The sequence below is a fragment of the Peromyscus maniculatus genome, chromosome 7 (genome assembly GCF_049852395.1).
Source record: "Peromyscus maniculatus bairdii isolate BWxNUB_F1_BW_parent chromosome 7, HU_Pman_BW_mat_3.1, whole genome shotgun sequence".
In the NCBI taxonomy this organism is placed as follows: domain Eukaryota; kingdom Metazoa; phylum Chordata; class Mammalia; order Rodentia; family Cricetidae; genus Peromyscus; species Peromyscus maniculatus.
Genome location: NC_134858.1, coordinates 99,903,210 through 99,924,149, shown reverse-complemented (window position 1 = coordinate 99,924,149; position 20,940 = coordinate 99,903,210). Strand labels below are relative to the sequence as shown.

The 20,940-nt window shown below is 48.7% G+C and overlaps 1 protein-coding gene across 1 annotated transcript in view; it reads left to right on the top strand.

Annotated features, from left to right (window-relative positions):
* Ephb1 (EPH receptor B1) overlaps positions 1–20,940 on the top strand; it is a 455,961-nt gene that overhangs the window by 167,327 nt on the left and 267,694 nt on the right. The window contains exon 3 of the mRNA XM_042281503.2: positions 1,137–1,818. Coding sequence (XP_042137437.1) covers positions 1,137–1,818 — 682 coding nt within the window. The remainder of the gene's footprint in view (positions 1–1,136; positions 1,819–20,940) is intronic.

Below are 20,940 nucleotides of genomic sequence, written 5' to 3'. Positions count from 1 at the left end.
CTCTTACAGCCGTGAACCGTGGAGGAATTACGTGATGTCTGATTAGCTATGAATTAGAGATAACCAAACAACTGTGAGACTCTTGTAGGGTGTGGAGTAAATGCGCTGTTCACCACTCTTCCTCTGCTACACAAAGATTCTGAAATAGGAGTTCTCTTTTCCACTATGAATCAGGTTGTCTCTCTGGGGTAAGCAATGGTTCTTCCTTTCTGAGTACTGTCCTCCTACATTGCTCCTCCATCTCATCTCAGCTTGAAAATTTCACACAGGAGCTGAATTAACTTCATTAAGAGTGTCTCTTAGCAGCCTCCATCGTTTCACAGTCTAGCTCTTTCAAAGAGATTGCTCTTCTAAAACAAATGGTTCTGATAATCTAAGTTTGTTGAGAAACTAAAAAAAAAAGTTTCTCTTCACATGCTTTACAGAGGTATATAAAGGAGTTTTGCCACCATAAAGATATTAGGCTCACAGATGGGGATGTCCATTGTGGAGTTCTTTTATAACTGGATCTCTAATTTATAGAGTAGAGGCTGTTGGCAGCCAAGAGTATGGTGCCTGCCCTCAATGAGGTACAATAAAGGTACACACATGCGCACAGCATGAAATTTCCAAGTTTGATGAGGTAATGCTCCCTCCCTCTCTCCCTCCCCCTCCCTCCCTCTTTTCCTCCCTCCCTCCCTCCCTCCCTTTACTCTCTCTGTCTGTCTCTTTCTTTTTTCTTCTTTTTGGCTTGGTTTTCGGAGACAGGGTTTCTCTGTGTTGCAGCTCTGGCTGTCCTAGAACTCACTCTGTAGAACAGGTTGGCCTTGAACTTGTAGAGATCCGCATGCCTCTGTCTTCTGGATGCTTGGAAATAAGGCGTGCACCACCACCATCTGGCTGAGGGAATACTCTCTATAATTAAATCTGTTGTATTGGGGAACGTATTTGTAGAAAACTGAGACGCTGAATCTCAGGAAATCTCTAAAACACAGTCATGGCTATATGAGCTCCTTTGTTAAGTGGAACAGTGAGACGGGTGGGCTCTTAAAGACCCTCCAAAGCTCTGGGACTCTCTCCTGAATTGCCTCTTTTGGTCTTATCACTCTCTCCTTTTCTGATTTTGCATGTGTGTGCCTGCGGCCCGCTTGAGACAGTGGGAAGAAGTCAGTGGCTATGATGAAAACCTGAACACCATTCGTACTTACCAAGTGTGCAACGTCTTTGAACCCAACCAGAACAACTGGCTGCTCACCACCTTTATCAACAGACGGGGTGCCCATCGCATCTACACAGAGATGCGCTTCACTGTGAGGGACTGCAGCAGCCTCCCAAATGTCCCAGGCTCCTGCAAGGAGACCTTCAACTTGTACTACTATGAGACCGACTCTGTCATTGCCACCAAGAAGTCAGCCTTCTGGTCTGAAGCCCCCTACCTCAAAGTTGATACCATTGCTGCAGATGAGAGCTTCTCTCAGGTGGATTTTGGGGGAAGATTGATGAAGGTCAACACAGAAGTCAGGAGCTTTGGGCCTCTTACTCGGAATGGATTTTACCTCGCTTTCCAGGATTATGGAGCCTGTATGTCTCTCCTTTCTGTCCGTGTCTTCTTCAAAAAGTGTCCAAGCATTGTGCAAAATTTCGCCGTGTTCCCTGAAACCATGACAGGAGCAGAGAGCACGTCTCTGGTGATTGCTCGGGGCACATGCATCCCTAATGCAGAAGAAGTGGACGTGCCCATAAAACTCTACTGCAATGGGGATGGAGAGTGGATGGTGCCCATTGGGCGCTGCACCTGTAAACCTGGCTATGAGCCGGAGAACAGCGTGGTCTGCAAGGGTAAGTTTGGGGCTCCTTGAGTGTCTGCTTCCATCCCGCCTGGGGAGGTCCAAGTTCATTACGTTCCTGCTTCTAGTTTGGGGTCATTCAGGAAAAGAGAGAGCCTAGTGGCTTATTATGAATCTCAGAAGAACCTCTGTCCCCAGCGCTAGGCCTCATGATTTCCCATTTGTGGACCAAGTGTCTGTATGCATGTGTGGAGGAGGGGATGGGGGAAAATTCTCAACAGTGGAAAATTATTCAATAATCACTTATTTATAGTTAGTTTGGGAACATGCATTTTCTGTCTGTGTGTGTCTCTGTATCTCTCTCTCTCTCTCTCTCTCTCTCTCTCTCTCTCTCTCACACACACACACACATCACTCTGCATCTTTCATGAGCCTCAGGCTCTGGGGGGCATGGAGTATTTGGGTTGTCATGGACAGTTCACTCAAGGGTAATTGAGAAGTGACTGAATTTGGAAAATATTTTAGTTCATTTCAGTCCAGCTCCCACAGCACTGAACTTGGTCCTGAAGCCATGGAGCTCATTAACTCAAGGCCCTCTGGCTTGACTGTCTTTCTCCAGGGGCTCAGTGCCAGGCCCTGGAGGGAGATCTAGCTACTGGGACAGGAATAGGAATGTTCCATGTGTGGAGGTACCTTGGCTTCTGAGTGGGGCAGACTGATGCAAACTTTGCAGGTTGGAAGCTTAAGGTATTCCATGCTCACGGTAGATCTCTGAACCCTACATTACCTTTGTTCAATATGTGGTAATAAATATGCTGAACTGGCTCCATTTGGTCCCAGAGTGGATGGAAGGGTCTAGAAGCCCTATATCTCTTGTCTGGTCCAAATCATTGGAGCTGGATATAGGGTAATGCTGGGAAGAGAAGGTGAGTTCCATTATTAAATCTTGCTTATGATCTTCAGAAGTTTGGATTGTTTAGAAAGGCCTGGAAATGATCATCTTCATTGTATTGTAATTCAAGGGTTGCTCCCTTTCTTTTGCAGTTTGGGAGTGAAGTTAGCTCCTTCTCCATCGCATGTCTCCTGAAAGCACCCTCCTGGTCATCCTCTGGTGCTGCTGGAGCACCCGGCCAGCCCTTGTCTGCTTCCTTCCCTCCTTCCCCAAACACCTGCCTGTGAAATGCCTGGCAAGGGATTTTGAAAGCCCATCAGCACGCGATCCCATGGATTCAGCTAATTGCCTGGGCTGGGGCCTTCGCACAGCCTTTCTGGGGCCTGCTGGGAACACAGAACTGTGCCATTGTGTCTTTATTGGATTTCTTGGTTCTGGGACCCATGATGGATGGCGTGGAAACAGAGGGGTGAGCGCGCCAGATCCAGTGATGAATCAACGCAGACAGTTTTAAGACCAGCCGGGTCTGGTCCCACAGAGCTCTTCTGTGTCCCACAGGTTGGGGGTGGGGCGAGGGCACCCTCTTTGGCATTCTTCAGGGTCCGAGTGGGGACCAAGACACCAGGCTGTCTTAAAGGCACAGGTGCAGCGGCGACTGGGCATGCTTGCCAACCATGCTGGGGTGCATTTTTCTGGCTTCAAAGGGCTGCCACACGGAAGTTGCTGGCGGGGGCCCCTCTCATTTTTCTCATTATTTCCTGAGCAGAATGGCAGGGATGGGAGCAAGCATTGATTGGTTGTGATTTAATTGGGACTCTGGGAAACAGGCTCTTGTTTCTTTGGACTAATTGGAACGTTACTCTTTTGGGGGGCTCTGCTGTCCACACTGCTTGTCAGTCACCTCTCATGGTTGTCCTGGGGAGGGCCTGTGGGGACAAATATGTAAATGCAAGTTCTTTCTTTTCATTCTTCCTTCTTGGCTCAAACCGCTCTTATGGGCTTGCTTGGATGTTGCCAATCTCTGACTGTTGTGAACATGGCTGAACTTTACATGTAACCACTTATTGTAAACTCATTGGAGGGTGGAGGCGGGGGGTGGGGTGGGGGCTGGGCAGGACATCCTCAGTGCACAGGCAGCTACATTCTGGTGGCACTTCTGAGAGTATAGCGTGACGAGTTGGGTAGTAGCATGGTTTCTTTGGCTCCATAGCCTGGCGAAGCCCATTTCCCTTGGAGACCAAAAGAAGCCCTTCACCTCTGTCTCAGAAGCTCGATATTTACATCCTCCCGATTGCTGGTATGAGAACTCTGATGGCTGAACCAGATCGCTCACTCTGTCAAGGATTCACAGAGCAGTGCCTGGGAAAAGAGGGGACCCAAGCCCTGTGTAGATGGAGACTTCGGAAGGACATTGTACCCTTGGGATAGACAGTGTGTGTAGAAATCTGAGGTTGGTTCCAGAGCTGTATTTTCAAGGGGAGACCTCTAGCCACATGATTTGTGCATACTGGGTTGCCAGGTAGCCATTGGGATCTGTCCTTCATGACGATTCTGGGGTGGCCACCTCATGAGAACAGGATCGGGGAGAACCAAGAGTGGCAGAGACTGTAGGTGAAAAGCAGCAGAGGTCCAACAGCTGCTATGTCCTGACATAGCCTGCCAATTCTTGTTGCCAGAATCTCACTGTCAGGAGCCTGATAGTGTTGTGGTTCTCACCGTGTGCCAATGCCCCTACCCCCTGGGATATTTGCATCTGAGATTTTGCCTATAGAGAAGCTAGACTTTGCCTTAGAATCTATAGAATGGCTGTAGAAACAGCATCCTTTCTGCTTTTTGGTTCCCAATTTTTTAAGGAGTTACTGTTCTGATGGGCAAGGAACCATATTCTCTGGCTTTCACTTTCCATCTGCTAACCCATGTATCTGTCAAATTCCTGGTGACCAGTCATTGGGTTGTGCAGAGGCACCTGGAGACCAATTAGGCAGCCCAGACAGCTAAGAGCAGTCCTGGCCTGGAGCAGTTCCTGTTGCGGAGAGACAGGATATGAGAAGGGACAATGAGGACAGCAGGCAGAGGCTGGGTGGTAGAACTTAGGTGTTGGCATGTGGCTCACATACTTTCTAGAGAGGTTCCGTGGCTGAGGGCCTGCCTCTGACTCATCCTTTCTGTAGCTCACACACAGGCTAGGCCCATCAGGCAGAAGCGCACAGGCATGTTGGTCCTACCACCGACTCTGACTTCATCATGTGTCAGTCAGTATGAAATTATTAATTACTTGGGAGACGGCTCATCTATTTCAGCTTCTGGTCATGTGCTCATAGCTTAGGGGATTAACAAGAAAACACAGCTTCCTCTCTGTCTTTGTGCCACGTTCCTCCTGCTAGCTTTCTTGGTGAAGTGATTCTTTGTGTGGGCCCCACGCGGCCTAGCTCTCCCTGTGCTGGCAGGCCCTGAGCTGGCGCTGGGCAAGCTTTAAAATATATTGGCTAAGGTTAGCCTAAAGGGAAGATGGTGGGGCTATATGGCTTAGTCAGGGTTTCCGGTGCTGTGATAAAACCACATGACCCAAACCAGCTGGGGTGGGGCTTGTATTTCAGCTTATAACCCCCAATTACAGTCCATCATCGAAGGGAAGTCAGGGAAGGAACTCAAACAGGGCAGAAACCTGGAGGCAAGAACTGAAGCAGAGGCCATGAAGGGGCGCTGCTTACTGGCTTGCTCCCCATGGCTTGCTCAGCCTGCTTTCTTATAGAACCCAGGACCACCAGCTCAGGGATGGTATAGCCCCGAGGGAGCTGGGTTCTCCCACATCAATCATTAATCAAGAAAATACCCATACAGACTTGCCTATAGGTCAATCTGATGGGAGCAGTTACTCCACTGAGATTCTGCCTTCTCAGATGTGTCCAGGTTTGTGTCAAGTTAACAAAATCTAACCGGCACAGGGCTGGAACTGACAATCCTAGGTGCCTACTAGGAGCAGGCTCCTTCTTCTGTCAAATCATCAGGCTGTAAAGCACCTTCTGGGTGCCCAGGGCTTCCAGAGCAGGCCCTAGCTTGGGGTCTGTTCCACCCTTGGATATTCCCTGAAGGGCTAACTTCGCAAACACTCTTTAAAGTTTCCAGAAGGTTCTGCGTCATGGGCTTCTTTTCAGTTACAGGGCATTACGTAGAGGGGTTGGGCTGTGGCTCGGAAAATAATAGGGTACACAGTCCTGTCTATCATCCCTTTTGCCCATGTTCCTGCCTGTCCCAGGTGCCTTGACCTCTGGCAGAAGGGAGTGATCTATGGTGTCCAGAGAAGGCTTCTGACTTTAGCAGATGGGACTACAGGCCAAAGGCTAATTGACTTGGTGCTGTAGCTGATCAGGAGCCCCAGAGGAGTTCTGAGTAGGTGAGAAAGGGCTGGGAGGTTGACTGCCCAGAAGTTACAGAAAAGAAGAGCTATTCCTGTAGAGAGCCAGCACTAGCTAGTAGGTACCAGAACCCCCGAGCATACTAGAAATGGCACCCTTCCTGGCAACAGACAGGGCCACACCTTTAAAACTTCTAGTTCCTACTCAGGTTTGAAACTGGTGTTGTAGCTGAGCATACCTGGGAAGCCTTGCAGCCTTCCCAGGGAATTCTCAAGTCCAACCATCACCAGTTCAGCCATGGATGCTGACGGGGCCTTCGGACATCCTGGAGAACAGAACGATTCTCTGTTCCAAATTGTTCCATGGCTCTGCAGCTCCCTACCTCCCCGTGTGAGCTGTGGGCTGGGGTTGGCACCCCTACCTGTACAGGCTCTACCCTGACATCGCTCCAAGGGTCTCCTTTCCTAGAATGGCTGCATCTCTACCCGCCCCCCCCCCCCCATGCACACCAAGTGGGAACCTTTTTCTTTGGTAATTTTCTACCTACATGTAAATTCCTTCATGCATGGAAACCCAAGGGACACTTTGAACCTTTCAACAATTTCAATGCCTTTTGTCAACTTGAACAGTTGAGATGAGCCACTTTATAAGCCTAGGGGAGTTGAGATGAAAAAAACCTGCAAGATTTGAAGGGGGAGAAAAATGTGTCTAATTTAGCTCAAAGGAGGTTTCTAGGGCCTATTCCCATCCATCCCCCTTAAGGTTGTTGGCCTCAGCTTTGCGTTCCTTGACAGTTCCTGTTGAGGTTCTGCAGGAGAAAGGGAAGGCCCCGGGAAATGGTGTATATTTGTGGGCATATGTGTTCCCATGTATGTGCACATGAGTCAGGCCACCGTGTTGGCAGCCATATTCAAAGGCACTGAGGAGCACTACCACTCCCCCTGGCCCACCAGCAGCCAGCTGGAGAGAGGAAGTCCACAGCCCAGATGGCCTCCCCTCCAGCCCCAGGGAGACCAGCTATTCTCAGGGCCAAGGGAGGCCAAGGTCATTAACACTGCAGCCCTGTAAGATGAGCTTCATAATAGGATTTCCCAACAGGCTACTTCATTTAGAAACCACCCGGGGCCTCCTCTGCTTCCTGCAGTGGCCCTGCCCAGTGCCCTCCAGAGAGGAGTCATATGTAATTGGCTGGCCCTAATGGACTGTGACACCATGAACAACAGTGAGTGGAACCGGAAGGATGCCCGTGTGCTGCACAGCCACCAACGTGTTGGGCTCTAAAGGCAGCCTAGGATGTAGGTGTCAGGGTGCAAATCCTCCTAGGTTCTGCACCTCCCCTTCCTGCTCCAGAAGACCCACACTCCGCTGTTGTTGACTAAACAGTCTTGACCATCTCAGGGCAGCCCCATAACCACTGAGTGATAACACCCTTCAGGCAGGAGAGCTGTCTGGGAGGAAGTCTGCATTTTGCATTAAGCCTGGCCATCCGTGACTTAATAAATATGCATTATGATGTGAGTGGTGGAAATATCTCAGGGCTGGGAGTTTAGCGGGTGCCTGAAGGCGGCTGCTGACTGCGCTGTCATCTGCTCATGAAAACCTATGAGGTCTGAAACTGAGTGAATGAGTCAGTGGCATGGGTGGGATTTGTCCATAGAGAAGACAAGCCAACTCTTGTCAGTCCTGGGATTAGAACTTGGGTCTTAAGATGCTACCTTCTGCCTCTGGTTCTGAGACTAGACTAGGCTGAAGCTAACCACCCTTAAAAATATGTTTTCAGGAATATTGGCCTTGGTTTTGCTTGTGGTCCCTGGATGTCCTTACACAATTCTGCACCATGTGTCTGCCCAGGATTTTTTTGTTGGTTGTCATCTTCTTGGCTGGACTCTTTCCAGAGAGCATGAGAATGTTTTACAAACCATCTAAGTTGCACGCCATTTCTGGAGGGTGATCCCATCTTCCTGGCCTAAGGCTTTGTGTCAGAGAAGGGAGGGGAGTGGAGAACATGGTGGAGTCCAGATGTGACTTTCTAATTTGCATTAAGAACTCTTCAAAGGCTGTGTTGCGGCTCAGCCACACTAAGCATGCTGGTCCGTGGGTGCTGCTAGAACAGAATGCCACAGATAGGGTGCTTTAGAATGGGCTGAAATCCACTTCCTACAGGTTTGGAGCTAAGGAAGCCCAAGTCCCAGTCTTTCGTAGATTCAGTTCTACAGTGAGAATTCCATCTTCTGGAGAGGAGGGCCACTGTGCCCTCCATGGCAGAGAGGCAGAGGAGCTGTCCTAGCATTGTGAAGACTCTAGTGTTGTGAGTGCCTTAATCTCATTCACAGGATAGGGACCTAATAATTTAATCACCTTCTTAAAGACCCACCTCTTAATACTATTGCTTTGTAACACTTGGATTTGGGGGGGGCGTTTTTCATGTAATAGTATCCTTTGCTTTCTGCCCCATTATTCTCTAGTGCTGGGAAGTCCCTTGCTGCAGGTTCTGAGCACACACTTTCTTGAACAGAAGGGGAGTCACTGAGAAGAAACCTACTCTGAATCCTGTGTCTTTTGGTTCTAGGCCCCAGGGAGGGAGCTCAGTCTTTATTGTTTTACTTCCTGTTGCCATTGACAACAGTGTTGACAGAGCCCTGATGTTCCTGGATCTTCCTCAGTGCAGTGAGATGGAGACAACTGAAAAGCCATGGTAAGGCTGTGGCAAGGACACTGGAAAGCCACCCAGAGCAAGCCTTACTTTGCTATTAGGGCCTTGAAAGAGATATTGAGAGAAGTAACCTCAACCTTTCCCTAGAGACAGCTCGTGGCCTTCAGATGACCTGTATAGACTTTCCTTGTTGCCTAAACTACTAGTTAGCTAGTAAAAGCAGTTGAACCTCTATCTTATTTTAATAGCCATGTGGTGATATAGGGCAGATGGTTCCTTCTGGGATATAATTTAATACAGAATATGGCAGGGATTGCTTTGGGTCCTAGACTCCATCTAGGTGTCAGAGAGCATTTGCCTCCTAGGTGTTTACTCAGCCTGCTGAAGGCTGTGTCCACGCACCTGCAAGTGGGCTAGCCTCGTCTCTGCATGCAGGTCCAGGAGGAAAGGAGGAAATCAGGTCACCTGCAGCAGGCTCCAGAGGTAGGAGGTTCCACAGACCACCTCAGGAAGCTTCTTGGAATGACATTCAAGACCCAGTGTAGTTCTGAAACTTTCATTAGGTGGACAGGAAGTCAGCCTTTCGGTTTCCGGTTGATCCTGGTTTGTTGGGGTAGCTCATTGACCCGGGGCTTCCAGCAGCTGCAGCAGCATGTGTTCTGGTCACAACTAAGCCACACCCTCTTCAGGTGCGTGCCCTGCTTCTGTTATCTGCAGGCCTGCCTGCATGTTTCGGGCTTTCCTGTTCCTCTTTGGAGCTTTGAAGTCAAGTAGGCTGGGTCATCTTCACAACCATATCATTTCCAGAAATTCACTGGGCAGTGGTGGCAGCCGGGCCTTTCATGTGTAGATTTTCTGTACATTCTCAGGTCTTGGTTTAACTCCAAGCATTTGTTGCACTCCTAATTCTTAGGAAGAGCCTCCATAGCCAGAGGATGTTGGAGCCACAGGTAGAGTGTTAGTCTGGAGAAATCTAAAGAACAGAATCCTTCCTGGCTAAATCAGGGCCCCAAGGTTAACAACCCCTATCCATCCCATCTCGTTTCCTCCAGGGATAGAACTCACAATCCCCAGGAGAGTCTGGTTCATCTTTGAGTTTTTCTTTCTTGGGATAGAACTTTTATGCAGATCTGGAAAACACTCCAGATACATAAATTTCCTTTCATGCTGGCCTCCCCCCATCCCCTCCCTAGCCTTTCTTACTGTTAATGTTCAAAATTTCCCTTGCAGAGGAGATCTGAGATTTGTTCATTCAGGACACAAACAAATACTTGACCCACCCCACTGGGGACTTGACCGAGGCCCTGTACCTGGTCTCCCCAGCTCAGTTCCTACTTTGCAATGAAGGTTAAAAATGGTTTGTGCTGATTGTTATTTCATTGTGTTCTATTTATTTATTTTACTGGTTCTTCATTTATATACATTTAGTTTTTCCCCTATCTCTTACTATTTCTGAGCAACACTGGGATAGATACCCTTGCGTATTAATCTTTGAATTAATATGTGAGAACATCGGCAAGATAAATTCATTAATTAATTTACTCAATGAATATTTATTGAGGACTTTCTTTGTGCCAAGCACTTTTCTAGGAGCTAAGAATGCAGCAAATTCTCTGAAGTAAAATTGCTGAGTCAAAGCATATACATTTTTAATTTTGATAGATATTCCCAAATTGTGTTCCCTCAAAAAGACATATTCTACCAAAAACTTTTTTAATTAAGAAATTTTGTTATTCATTTTACATACCAATCACAGATCCCCCTCTTCCCTCTTCCCACCCTCCAGCCACCCCCACCAACTCACCCCCCATTCCCTCCTATAAGAAGGTAAGGCCTCCCATGGGGAGTCAGCAGAGCCTGGTCCATTCAGTAGAGGCAGGTCCAAGCCCTTCCCCCTGCCTCAAGGCTGTTCAAGTTGTCCCACCAAAGGTAGTGGGCTCCAAAAAACCTGCCCATGCAACAGAGATGGATCCTGATCCTACTGCCAGGGGGCCCCTTAAGCAGATCAAGCTACACAACTGTCTTGCTTATGCATGTCCAGTCCCATGGAGGCTCCACAGATGTTGGTCTAAATGTCATGAGTTCCCACTAGTTTGGTTTGGTTGTCTCTGTAGGTTTCTCCATCATGATCTTGATGCCCCTTGCTCATAGAATCCCTCTTCTCTCTCTTCAACTGGACTCTTGGAGCTCAGCCTGGTGTTTGGGTGTGGATCTCTGCATCTGTAAAGTAAAATTGCTGAGTCAAAGCAAATACATTTTTAATTTTGATAGATATTCCCAAATTGTGTTCCCTCAAAAAGGCATATTCTACCAAAAACTTTTTTTTGCATCTACACCTGCAGTGTATGAGTTCTTGTTCCCCATACCTCTGCCAAGATAATAAAATATCAATCATTTTTATCATTGCCAATCTGGTAGGTGAAAAATGGCATCCCACTTCAGTTTCAATTTGCATTTGTCTTGCTGTGAGGGCTGTTGAGCTTTGGGAAGTTCTGTAAGTTGCTGAGGCCCTGGCTTGCTAGAATGTAGCATGGAGCTGGGTGTGCTTGGATGGTACACAGTCTGGAGTCCTCTCCCTCTGGTCTCCTTCATCTTCGTCTGTCCTATCCTTCTTGCTCTGCATGGCCTCCTGCACATGCTCTCTGCCCATCTTCTATGTTCCCTGCATTTTACACATGCCTTATGTACCCTTCAGGCATTTCCTAGACAGCTGGTGTCTGCAGAAGGGACAGGGCAGGAGCAGGCACCGGATGCTGGAGGACTGTGTCTTTCTTGTGGTCTAGTTTCAGGCAAGCCAATGCCCAGTCTGGTGGGAACACTCTTTATTCTTCCCTTTCTTCCCCTTCTGCCTCTGCACTGGGTCTGGGACTCTCTACTCTTCTGCGGATCGTCTAGCTCTGGCCCTCCTGGCTCAGCCCCTCCACTCCACTCCCTATACCATCTTAACTTACCTCAGGGCACTTCCACCTCTGCTTACCCTGGTGACATACGCTTCTTCAATCAGCCTCCAGCCCTCACCTCCGCCAGGTTCCCTCCCTTTTCACCAACCCATCCTTTCTAGACCTGACACCCCCTTTCCCTTCCCTGGCAACTTCAAATCAGTTCACCTCCACCTCTGAGCAGGTGTCCTAGGCTTGGCATTCATCTTCCCGCTGTGCCGAAACCCTGGTCCCGCCTCTGTCTCAGCCTGGGATGCTGCTCAGTGCGGCTGTGAGCATCTTTTGGTTTTTCTCCTCCAGCTCTGTGGCACTACTTTCTCTCTGGAGCATGGACTTCCCTGCCTCCCTTGCTTGCCTGAGTCTTCCTCTTTCTTACCCTGCCTTCCCCTCCTTTCTTCTCACTTTTATTGTCCCTCCCTCTCTCCTTCCTTTCTCAGCACCTTTTTTATAAAGTAAATGCATTCATTGTTTTATAAGTTTTAAAGAAAAACAATAGATGAAAATAACAAATCAAAGCTCCAGCATGGGGCCAGCAATACCAACACGGCTCAGCAGGTAAAAACACTCGCTGAAGGATCTGAGTTCAATCCTCTAATCCCATGATAGAAGGAGAGAAACAGACTCCGGGAAACGGTCGCCTGACCTTCCTACAAGCACTGTGACCTGTGTGCTCAGGTGTTGCACACAATAAAAATGAATAAAGGTTAATGCATTAATGGTGTCTGTGTGAAAGGATGTAGGAGGGTGGTTATATGAACTCTAGTATTGCCTTCCATTCCATTGCCAGATTCTGGTGGCTGTGACTTCAGTACGCAGCATGCTTTTCTGGGTTGTCTTGTGCGGAAATGCTACCATCGTATGGCCGGGTTGTGGACCCAGTATAATAAGCTAGGTGCTTTACCGGATTCTCTTTTGACTTCATCTCTTCAGTCTTTGCCCGGAGAGACATGCGGTACGTGCCTTCATGTTTCACTGAAGACTGAAGCACAGAGAGGCTCAGTAGCTTTCCCAAGGTCAAGGACTCTAGGCACTGCTGTCTCTGTTACCTGTTACTCCTCCTAGCTAGAGAGGAGCTGCGGTTCACTTCAATTTGTTACGGGAGGTGGCTTCAGTTAGAAGCCTTGATTTGAATCACTGAGCTGCCCAGAATCTGACCTGGACCTGGGGATTTCACCGGTCATGTTCTTTTCCTGTGGGCCAGAAATGGACCAGCGGGTCCACAGAGTGGCTACAGCCACTGCTCAGAGTGAACTACCATTTACCTAGGTCCAACTCCCAGTTTCGTCCCCTCCTTGAAAGCTCTAACAGGCAGTGGCCACGCCTGTGCCATCTGTCAAGTGAAAACAAAACACATCCAAAGCAAAATGTGTAAAAGGAGGGTGCGAGCCGCAGAGGGGGCGGGGCCCTCCATTGAGAGAACGCCTAAGACAGCATCTTCGCCTGAGCAGTGAGGACTGCTGAAAAACCCAGAACCGGGCTCAAGGCAGGCACTTTTGGAGTCGAAGATGGCAGAACCAGATGGAGACAGTTACCAGCAATGGCAGAGGCCTTGTCTGTCTGTTGTCCAATACAGCGACACGTTGCGCACAAACGCGCAAAACAAACCCAACAGAGCGACCGACCGCACACCCATCCGTTCTGAACCCCTTTCCCCGGAAGGGGGTGGCAACATACCCGTTTGACAGAGGACATAAGGTCAGTGCAGCGTGTGTATTTCAAGTGGAAAATGACAATCTGCTCTCTGTGCGAGACGGATGGAGCGTCTTGTGGAATTGTATGGAATATGCGAGAGCCCTGCCAAATCATGAGCTTGGCAAAATCCGCCTGTTCTGGGAGCTAGGTGATTTGGGGGCTTGCGTTTGGTTTCCGGGTCTGTCACACACATGCCGACACTACGCCCAGGGTGGAGGCCCCTGGGACTTGGAGCGCTTCTCTCCTGATTGGCTGTTTGCCCTGCTTCCTTTTCATCTCCTTCATTTTCTCTGTTCTCTCATCTGTCTTCTTTCTAGATGGATTCCAGAGAGAGAAGCGAGAGCTGCTCACTGGTGGAGTTTTAATAAACCAGTTTCTATCTCTGCTCCTGCTTGCTCTTATTTCCCCCTCTGGGAAACTGTTTAGATTTGAATTTCCATTTACAAAATTAATTCCTTACATAGTAAAATATAGGAAATCAATGTCTATCATCGAAATCAATTGCAAATATTACAAGAGTGATTGTGTCATCAAAATAATTAATATATAACCATACATGTTCATAATAATATCATTAATTAAGTTATCTTAACTTTGAAATCATCTCCGTAGAATTCCCTGGTGCTCTGCTCTCATTTAGTTTCTCGCCTTGCACGTCGTTTCTTTTGGCTTCTCTAACCCCATCCTTGATTTGTCTTATTGATAGGAATTCTTTTCATCCCTCTCTTCTTGCTTCTCTCAGATCTTTCATTCCAGCCACAAGTTAAGAACCAGTAGCCCATCTGTGGGTTGCTGGATATGGCAGACATGGTTGGGAGTCACTGGTCTACCTTGCAGGTTGATGGTTGTTGGATGTGGCCCACATGGTTGGGAGTCACTGGTCTACCTTGCAGGTTGATGGCTGTGGATGTGGCAGACATGGTTGGGAGTCACTGATCTATCTACCTTGCAGGTTAATGGTTCCACTCTCCCATGGCATGTCTGTCCACCAACCCAGCCTCCCTGCTTGCCTAAGAGTTCTCTCTGATGAAAACAATTATTTGGGAGTGTTTTCTCTTTAAAGATTGGCCTTCTCAGTTTTCTCCCACTTTTTTTTTCCTTATCAAGGTATGCTGTTTTTCTCTGATCCTTTTTCTTTTTATCACAAGACAAGGCCTGCTACGTAGCCCAGGGTAGCTAAAGTTTTAACCCTCCCGCCTCAGCCTCCTGAGAGCTGGGGTAACTGACATGAGTGACCCTCCCATCAGAACGCCCCTTCTTGCCCATCATAATCTACAAGTGAGTGATGAGTGCCCAAGCGGAGCAGTAGTCCCACCTCTGACTTGCTGTGGGCCTGGAGGTGGCAGATTTGCCACACAGAGGCCTGACGGCAACTGCCCAGGCCAGGGACACTGATGTGGACACTCCTCTAGCCACTTCCTCCTGGCCTGGGAGAGGGAGGTGCTGGCGACTGTCTCCAGGTCTTCTGTGTTTCCCGTGTCAGGTCTCCTCACGCCTTCCTCTCCCAGTCTCCTTTCCTGCCTGTAACTGTGTGCTGATCCTTCCTTCTGAGCCACAAAAGGCCCTACAGACAGACATTGTGTGCTGTTTGCCAACATGGGCGCCTGGGCACACAGAGGGGCGAGGGAGAGGCCGTCTGCTCTCCCCTTTCACACAGACCTCTGCTTTCCCCTTTCATTCTCTTGGTCTTTGAACACACATACAAAAATTAAAGAAAAGCAGTTGCTAATTAGAGCCCGAGAATGTGAGCCTGGAAGAGAGGCCAGCCCCCGTGCAAATCAGTCCCTTCTTTAGAGCCAGTGTAGAAAGGGGGAGGGGAGGGCCCCTGAAAGGACCGGGAGGGATATTTTGACAAAATAAACAGCAAAGCTTCTTCAAAATGCCAAAGAGGGCTTTGTCTTACTTTCTTCCTCGTAAGGTGGGAGAAAACCAGAAGTGACAGTTTCTTGTGACCCGCACCCCCCCACACACACACACCTACCCCAGATCTCCTTTTACACTCTCCCAATCTCCCAGTTAACAATAGTCTCCCTTTGGGGGACGTTTAAGTGTATCTTTTTATTGATAACTTTTGTTCTGGCTGCTGGAGAGTGAGCAGTCAAAGCCTTGTCTTCCCAGGCAGGGCCGGCTGCAACCCCCCCCCCCCCCCCCCCCCCCCCCCCCCCCCCCCCCCCCCCCCCGCCCAAGCAGCTGGGGCACTGGGAAGATTCAGCTTGGGAAATGGCTCTGGCAAAATCAAGATGTTCTTTCACACGCACTCCCGACTGACCCTGTCTCTAGGTGGGGCTCCCATTTGTGCTGTGTCACCAAGTTTACCCAGAGCAACCATGCTGGAGTACCGGCTAGTGTGTGACCTGGGAAGCAGCAGCTAGTACCAGGAGCGGTTTTTCTCTTCCCCAGCAGCAGGCTGGAGGGCTTCAGCCAGAGGTGCTAGCACTGCAGGTCTGGAGATGGCCAGAATGACTGACATCGCAGAGCCCTCTACAGAAAGGGCAGTGTTGGTCCCTGGGGACTGGGCCTCCGTGGGATGCATTTTCTGTGAGCATAAAGTAAATGGAGGTGGAGGGGGTGGGCGCGAATATCTAAAGATTTTGTAGTAAGAGCCTTATGTGTTGAAGAGAATGAAATCGACTGGAAAGGTGGCTCAGAAGATAAAGATTTCTGCTTCCAAGACTGATGACCTGAGTTTGATTTCCCAGGCCCCACATGGTAGAAGGAGAGGACCAATTCCTGCAAGTTGTCCTATGAGCTCAGAGGCACACACATGATCCCTTCCCACCCTAAAATAAAAATTACAGAGCATATTCTTAAATGAAATAATTTCCTGATCTCTTGTGAAATGTAAGTAAGGATCGTGGATGCTTTACTACAATACAGATTGGACCCAACTAGTCCGGAAGACAGGACGCAGGATGTGGGAAGGTAAGAGAGTAATTGGTTCATTCCTTTCACCAGGACCTTTAAGGCAATGGCTACATCAGAGAAGAAGAATCTGTTTGGAAAACTGATTTAGATAGGAGAGCTTACGGGGACATTGGCTTCTTTCTAATACCTAGACATACCTCCCCCTAGGGCAATATAGATGACAAGGACAGAGATGCATGTATCATGCAAGGACTATGGGAAATCACTGTTGCCAACAAGCCATGGATGCCTAAGCTTTGGTGGTTGTACGTGTCAGAGACATGTGTGTGCATGCATGGTGTGTGGGTGTGTGTGCGCGATCTCGCGAGCACAGGGCCTCTGCTTGTCAACTGTTGTTTCCTGAATGGTCAATAAATATTTGAAGAGCAAAGGGGGGGGGGGGTCCCCTAGGCCTCCTGGCTGCAGAGAGAGAAGGCCCAATCACAGCGGGTGGAGTTCTGAGGCCAGCAGCAGCCATAGGATGTGAGTCTGGCCTCCTGCCTCACAAGCTCATCAGGCAAAACAGGTTTGTGGGAGCTAAATGCACCCCCAAGCTCTTTTCTTGCCCACCCGCCCACCATATTGTTGGAGGCTAATAAGAACTTAAGCAATTAAACCATTTTCCCTTTCAGTCTCAAAAGTATTTGCTCCTTGAAATTTAAGCTTTATCCTCCTCACTCTCAGGCCTCTTGAAAGAGAGTGCTGTGATGCCCTGGGAAAATGATCTCCAATTCTAATCAGTACTCCATCCTGGGTGTTAGAGGGACTTGGAGATGAGGTTGTGGGCAGGGCAGAAGCAAGGCCAAGGGATAGCTGCTCGGGAGGCAAAGCCAGCTAGAATGGAAGCTTTCAACTGGCCCAATAGTGCTTTGGTGCCAGGGAGAAGGCTTAACTTATCAGGAGTGAGGCCCCGGCAATCTGAGAAGCAAACTGAAAAGAGGCAGGGAGAAGAGAGGGCTGATTAAGCAAACTGGAGTGCGGGCTTAGTTGCTTCCTGTTTCTTCTTGGGGGGGGGGCGATGGGGCATGGAGGGGGGCTTCTCTGCACTCTGATCCTTCTCTGACTTCCCACCTTACTGTTCTCATAGGTGACATCCCTCCGCCCAAGGCATTTTCAGTAGCAGGTGGAGCAGATGCCCGACACTGTCCCCCTGGGGTCTGCTCTGGAATTTCTAGAGGATCAGGGAAACTTGTCTGTTTGCATGGGTGGGACTGGGCCAGGCAGGCCCCTGGCAGAGTGTGTTTGCACAGCAAGCCCAGTGTTCTTACATGGACAGGTTCACAGGGAAGGCATGGGATGCAGTAGGAGGGCTACTTCCCTGTCTAGGAGGCCCTGGCTGGGGAGAATCCATCAGCCCTTCTCCTGATTGAGGAGAACATCTCTTCTCAGTTCTCACCTGAAGCACTGCGTTATAAATCTACTGAGTTCCAGCAGATTGTCCTTCACTTTGTCCGTCTCCAAACCTTCAAGGCTCCTGCTCTGTTTCTTCCCATAAAAGCAAACTGCATCATATCCCACGTTCGTCTTTTTCCCATCACTGTACGGAACAAGTCAGCTAATTTTCTTTTTTTTTTTATGACTGTGTTTCAGTTCAGTGGGAGGAGCTGCTGAAACCTACAGAGATGAGGCAAATTCAACTCTGTAATATTTAACATTATACTTCCGTGGACTTCCTTCATGAATGCTTGAAATACAGCCCGCCCCCCATTCCCGCCCCAATAAAAAGAAATGCAAGCCAAGCTGTTAAAATATTTTCCTGTATTGGTTGCTAAAAGGTGTGACCTGCTTAAACAGAGGCTTTCTAAATACAAATCAGAAATAGGAATTTACAGTCTGAGCATGGCCTTGCCCTGGTGTGGACCAGAGCTGGTCAGCATGCTTGTTCCTGAAGCAGGGATTTGCCTGGGGAAAGCCACCTTTTTTACCCACTGGCTTCTCCCTCTTCTCTCTCATGCTCTTTCAGAGCATCCTTGCTCTGCACCGAGCTTGCGTGTAGGCTTCCTGGCTGAAGAGAGAGTGTCTGCATCTTTGTGTCTCCCTCTGAGACCATGCATAGGAATTTGAAGAGATAATATCAAAATGGGGTCACAGACATTACAACATGTTTTAAAGGTTTGAATTCAGCAAATATATGCTTTTAACATAATAATTGCAGTATTCTATATTATGTGACAAGAGGAGACTTGGGGGATTTATGAAATATTTTTGTTATCTAGGTGGGTAATGGGACACAGGGTGGTGGTGTCATTTCCATCTGTGAGGGGATCCTCTTGGATGTGAATCTGAGGTCTTTCCTGGATGGGAGAGGATGGAATGCCCCTCCTTACCTTGCCTGTGATGGCCTTGCTTGGCCTTTGAGTCTGACTGACGTGGCCCCTGGTGCACCTGCATAAGTACCACATTATTGACAAACAAATGATAAATCTGATACTCATTGAGCTGAGTGCTGGCAGTTATTTTCTTCTTTGAGCTGGGCAAATATACTCCTACCAGAGCCTCAGCCTTAGTAGTCCTGTGAGGTCACCATGAGAGGACATATGGGTGACCAGACACCAGAAGGACCAATTCTTAATGCCTCCCTTGCCTTCCTGAAAGTGAGATAGAGGGAGGGCCTTGATGATGAAGGAAGAGTCTAAAGTGGATTCTTGGATCATTCTGGGGGAAAAATATTCTCTCTAACAGTTGGGGTGTGGCTCAGGGGCAGAGCTCTTGCCAAAGCCTTGGGCTCTGTCCCAAGCACTTTCAAAGATTTGAAAAGGCTCTTTGCTTCTGTCTGACGGAGGAGCCAACTGTAGGTTTGGCAGTGGGGGGACAGAGGGGTAGAAGCCGTCCTTGTCTGTATTCTGCTCTTTCAAAAAAGTCATCTGAGCAGAATTAAAATGTCCAGGGGCAGCAGGGGCAGCATCAACTGGGGGTTTTCAAAGAGCCTGGATAGAAAAAAAAAAAAAAAGAGACTATTCAAACCTAGGGCTAACTGCAGCTCCAGGCTCGGAGGCCTGAGCTGGGACAGCGCTTTATCACTTCAGAGACACTGAGAAGTCTGCTCTGACCTGCCAGAAGGAGGGGAGCATATCTTAAGGAGGGATGACCCAAAGGTCAGTGGAGCCAGTGACTCTGCTGAAGGGACAGCCTTCAGAGAGTGCTGTGTGCTGGTTTAGATCTGCTCCTGGTCCCAGGCATATGTGTCATCCTGCAGCCAGTTGCAGTGGCCTCTAACCAAACCTTGTCCATCTGTCTCCAGATTGATCTTCCCCAGTCCCAGAATAAGCCAGTCACTGGCTATGAACAAATCTTTCAGATTCCTCATTGCCTCTGCTGAGGATCAGGCACATTTTCAGACAAGCATTCGAGAGTGTGCGCGCGCGCACACACATACACACAAAGACACACACAGGAATACACCTGCGCATGCCTATCACAGGCACAAACCCACTATGATTTAGAGTGTGAACTCAGAGTCCAGAGACATCCCCTACTAGCTGTATGACCCCTAGTAGGTTATATCCCCTACCTGTGCCTCTTTTTCTCCAACCATAAAATGGGTATAATGGTAGTCTACCTCTCAGGATAGTTGTGAGTGATGAGTAATGAGTGTTTACAAAGTACGTTTTGTTCACCGATGGCCCCCAGAGACTGTTCACCATGCAACCACAGCTCTGATTGGCAGCTTTTATGCAGACCATGCTACCTTTCTCCCCACTCTTGCAACAATAAGTCCAAATTTTAAATCTTATCAACACTCCAAGGCCAATCTTAATCTCTAGACATCTTTTATAAAGAGCTTTTAAGAGTGTGGAAACAGAAGGACCAGGAGTGCAAGGTCATTTCCAGCTACACAGAGATTTAGAGGCCAGGCTGAGATACATGAAACCCTATCATACCCTCACCCCCAGAACTTTGTTTTCAAAAAATGACTTTTGATTTTTTTTTTCCAATCCCAGCTGGACATAATAATTGAGTTTTCTGTTAGAGCCTGCCTCCCAGTATTGTGTCTTATCTGTCTTCCTGTGTCCTCTTTGTCCTTCTGTCCCCAAATTCCTAAGGCTGGGGGATGGCTTCTGGAGGGAGTGGGCAGTCCCAAGGCTTTTTTCTTGGATCCACTCAGCATGTCCTTCTCCTGGGAGGAACCCTCTACAATGTGCCAGCCCTGTGCTCTGCACCTGGCCTCTGGCCCTCCTGCCTCCTCTCCCATCTCGTCTCTTCCCCTGGCCACCACAGTTCTAGCTCCGCTTCTGTTTCCTCCCCTCTCTCCACCTCTTCCCTTTTGATTCTCCTTGTTCCTTTGACCTCCCCCACCTCTCTCTTAATGAGAACTTTCACACATCATATTGATTTGGAGTTTTAAAAAGCCAGCATTGATTTTTCTGGGGGACTTTTCATGATCTTATTTTTAAATGTAGGAAGAAAGCTGTTTCAAAAGCTGTTGACTTTGTTCTATTGAGTTAGGGAGTCGATGCTGGAAACTCTTTTCTGGAGACTTGGAGAGCTCGGGGACCTCGGATGCCACATCTAATGAGCTGGGGGTCAGGCTAGTCCTCCATTTTGCAGTCCTGAGTCTGGTGGCAAAGCATCTTGGGCAGGAGGAGAGCTTGCCCTACAGGCCTGGATTTGAGGACAGGGCTCATGAGAACACGCACAGAGAGTGAACACAGGCTTCACAGGAGTGAGGGGTGGGCTTAGGCAGGAGAATGGGTGGGAATGTCTCCCTATGTTCTCCCATGCAGCACTAACCAGCCCA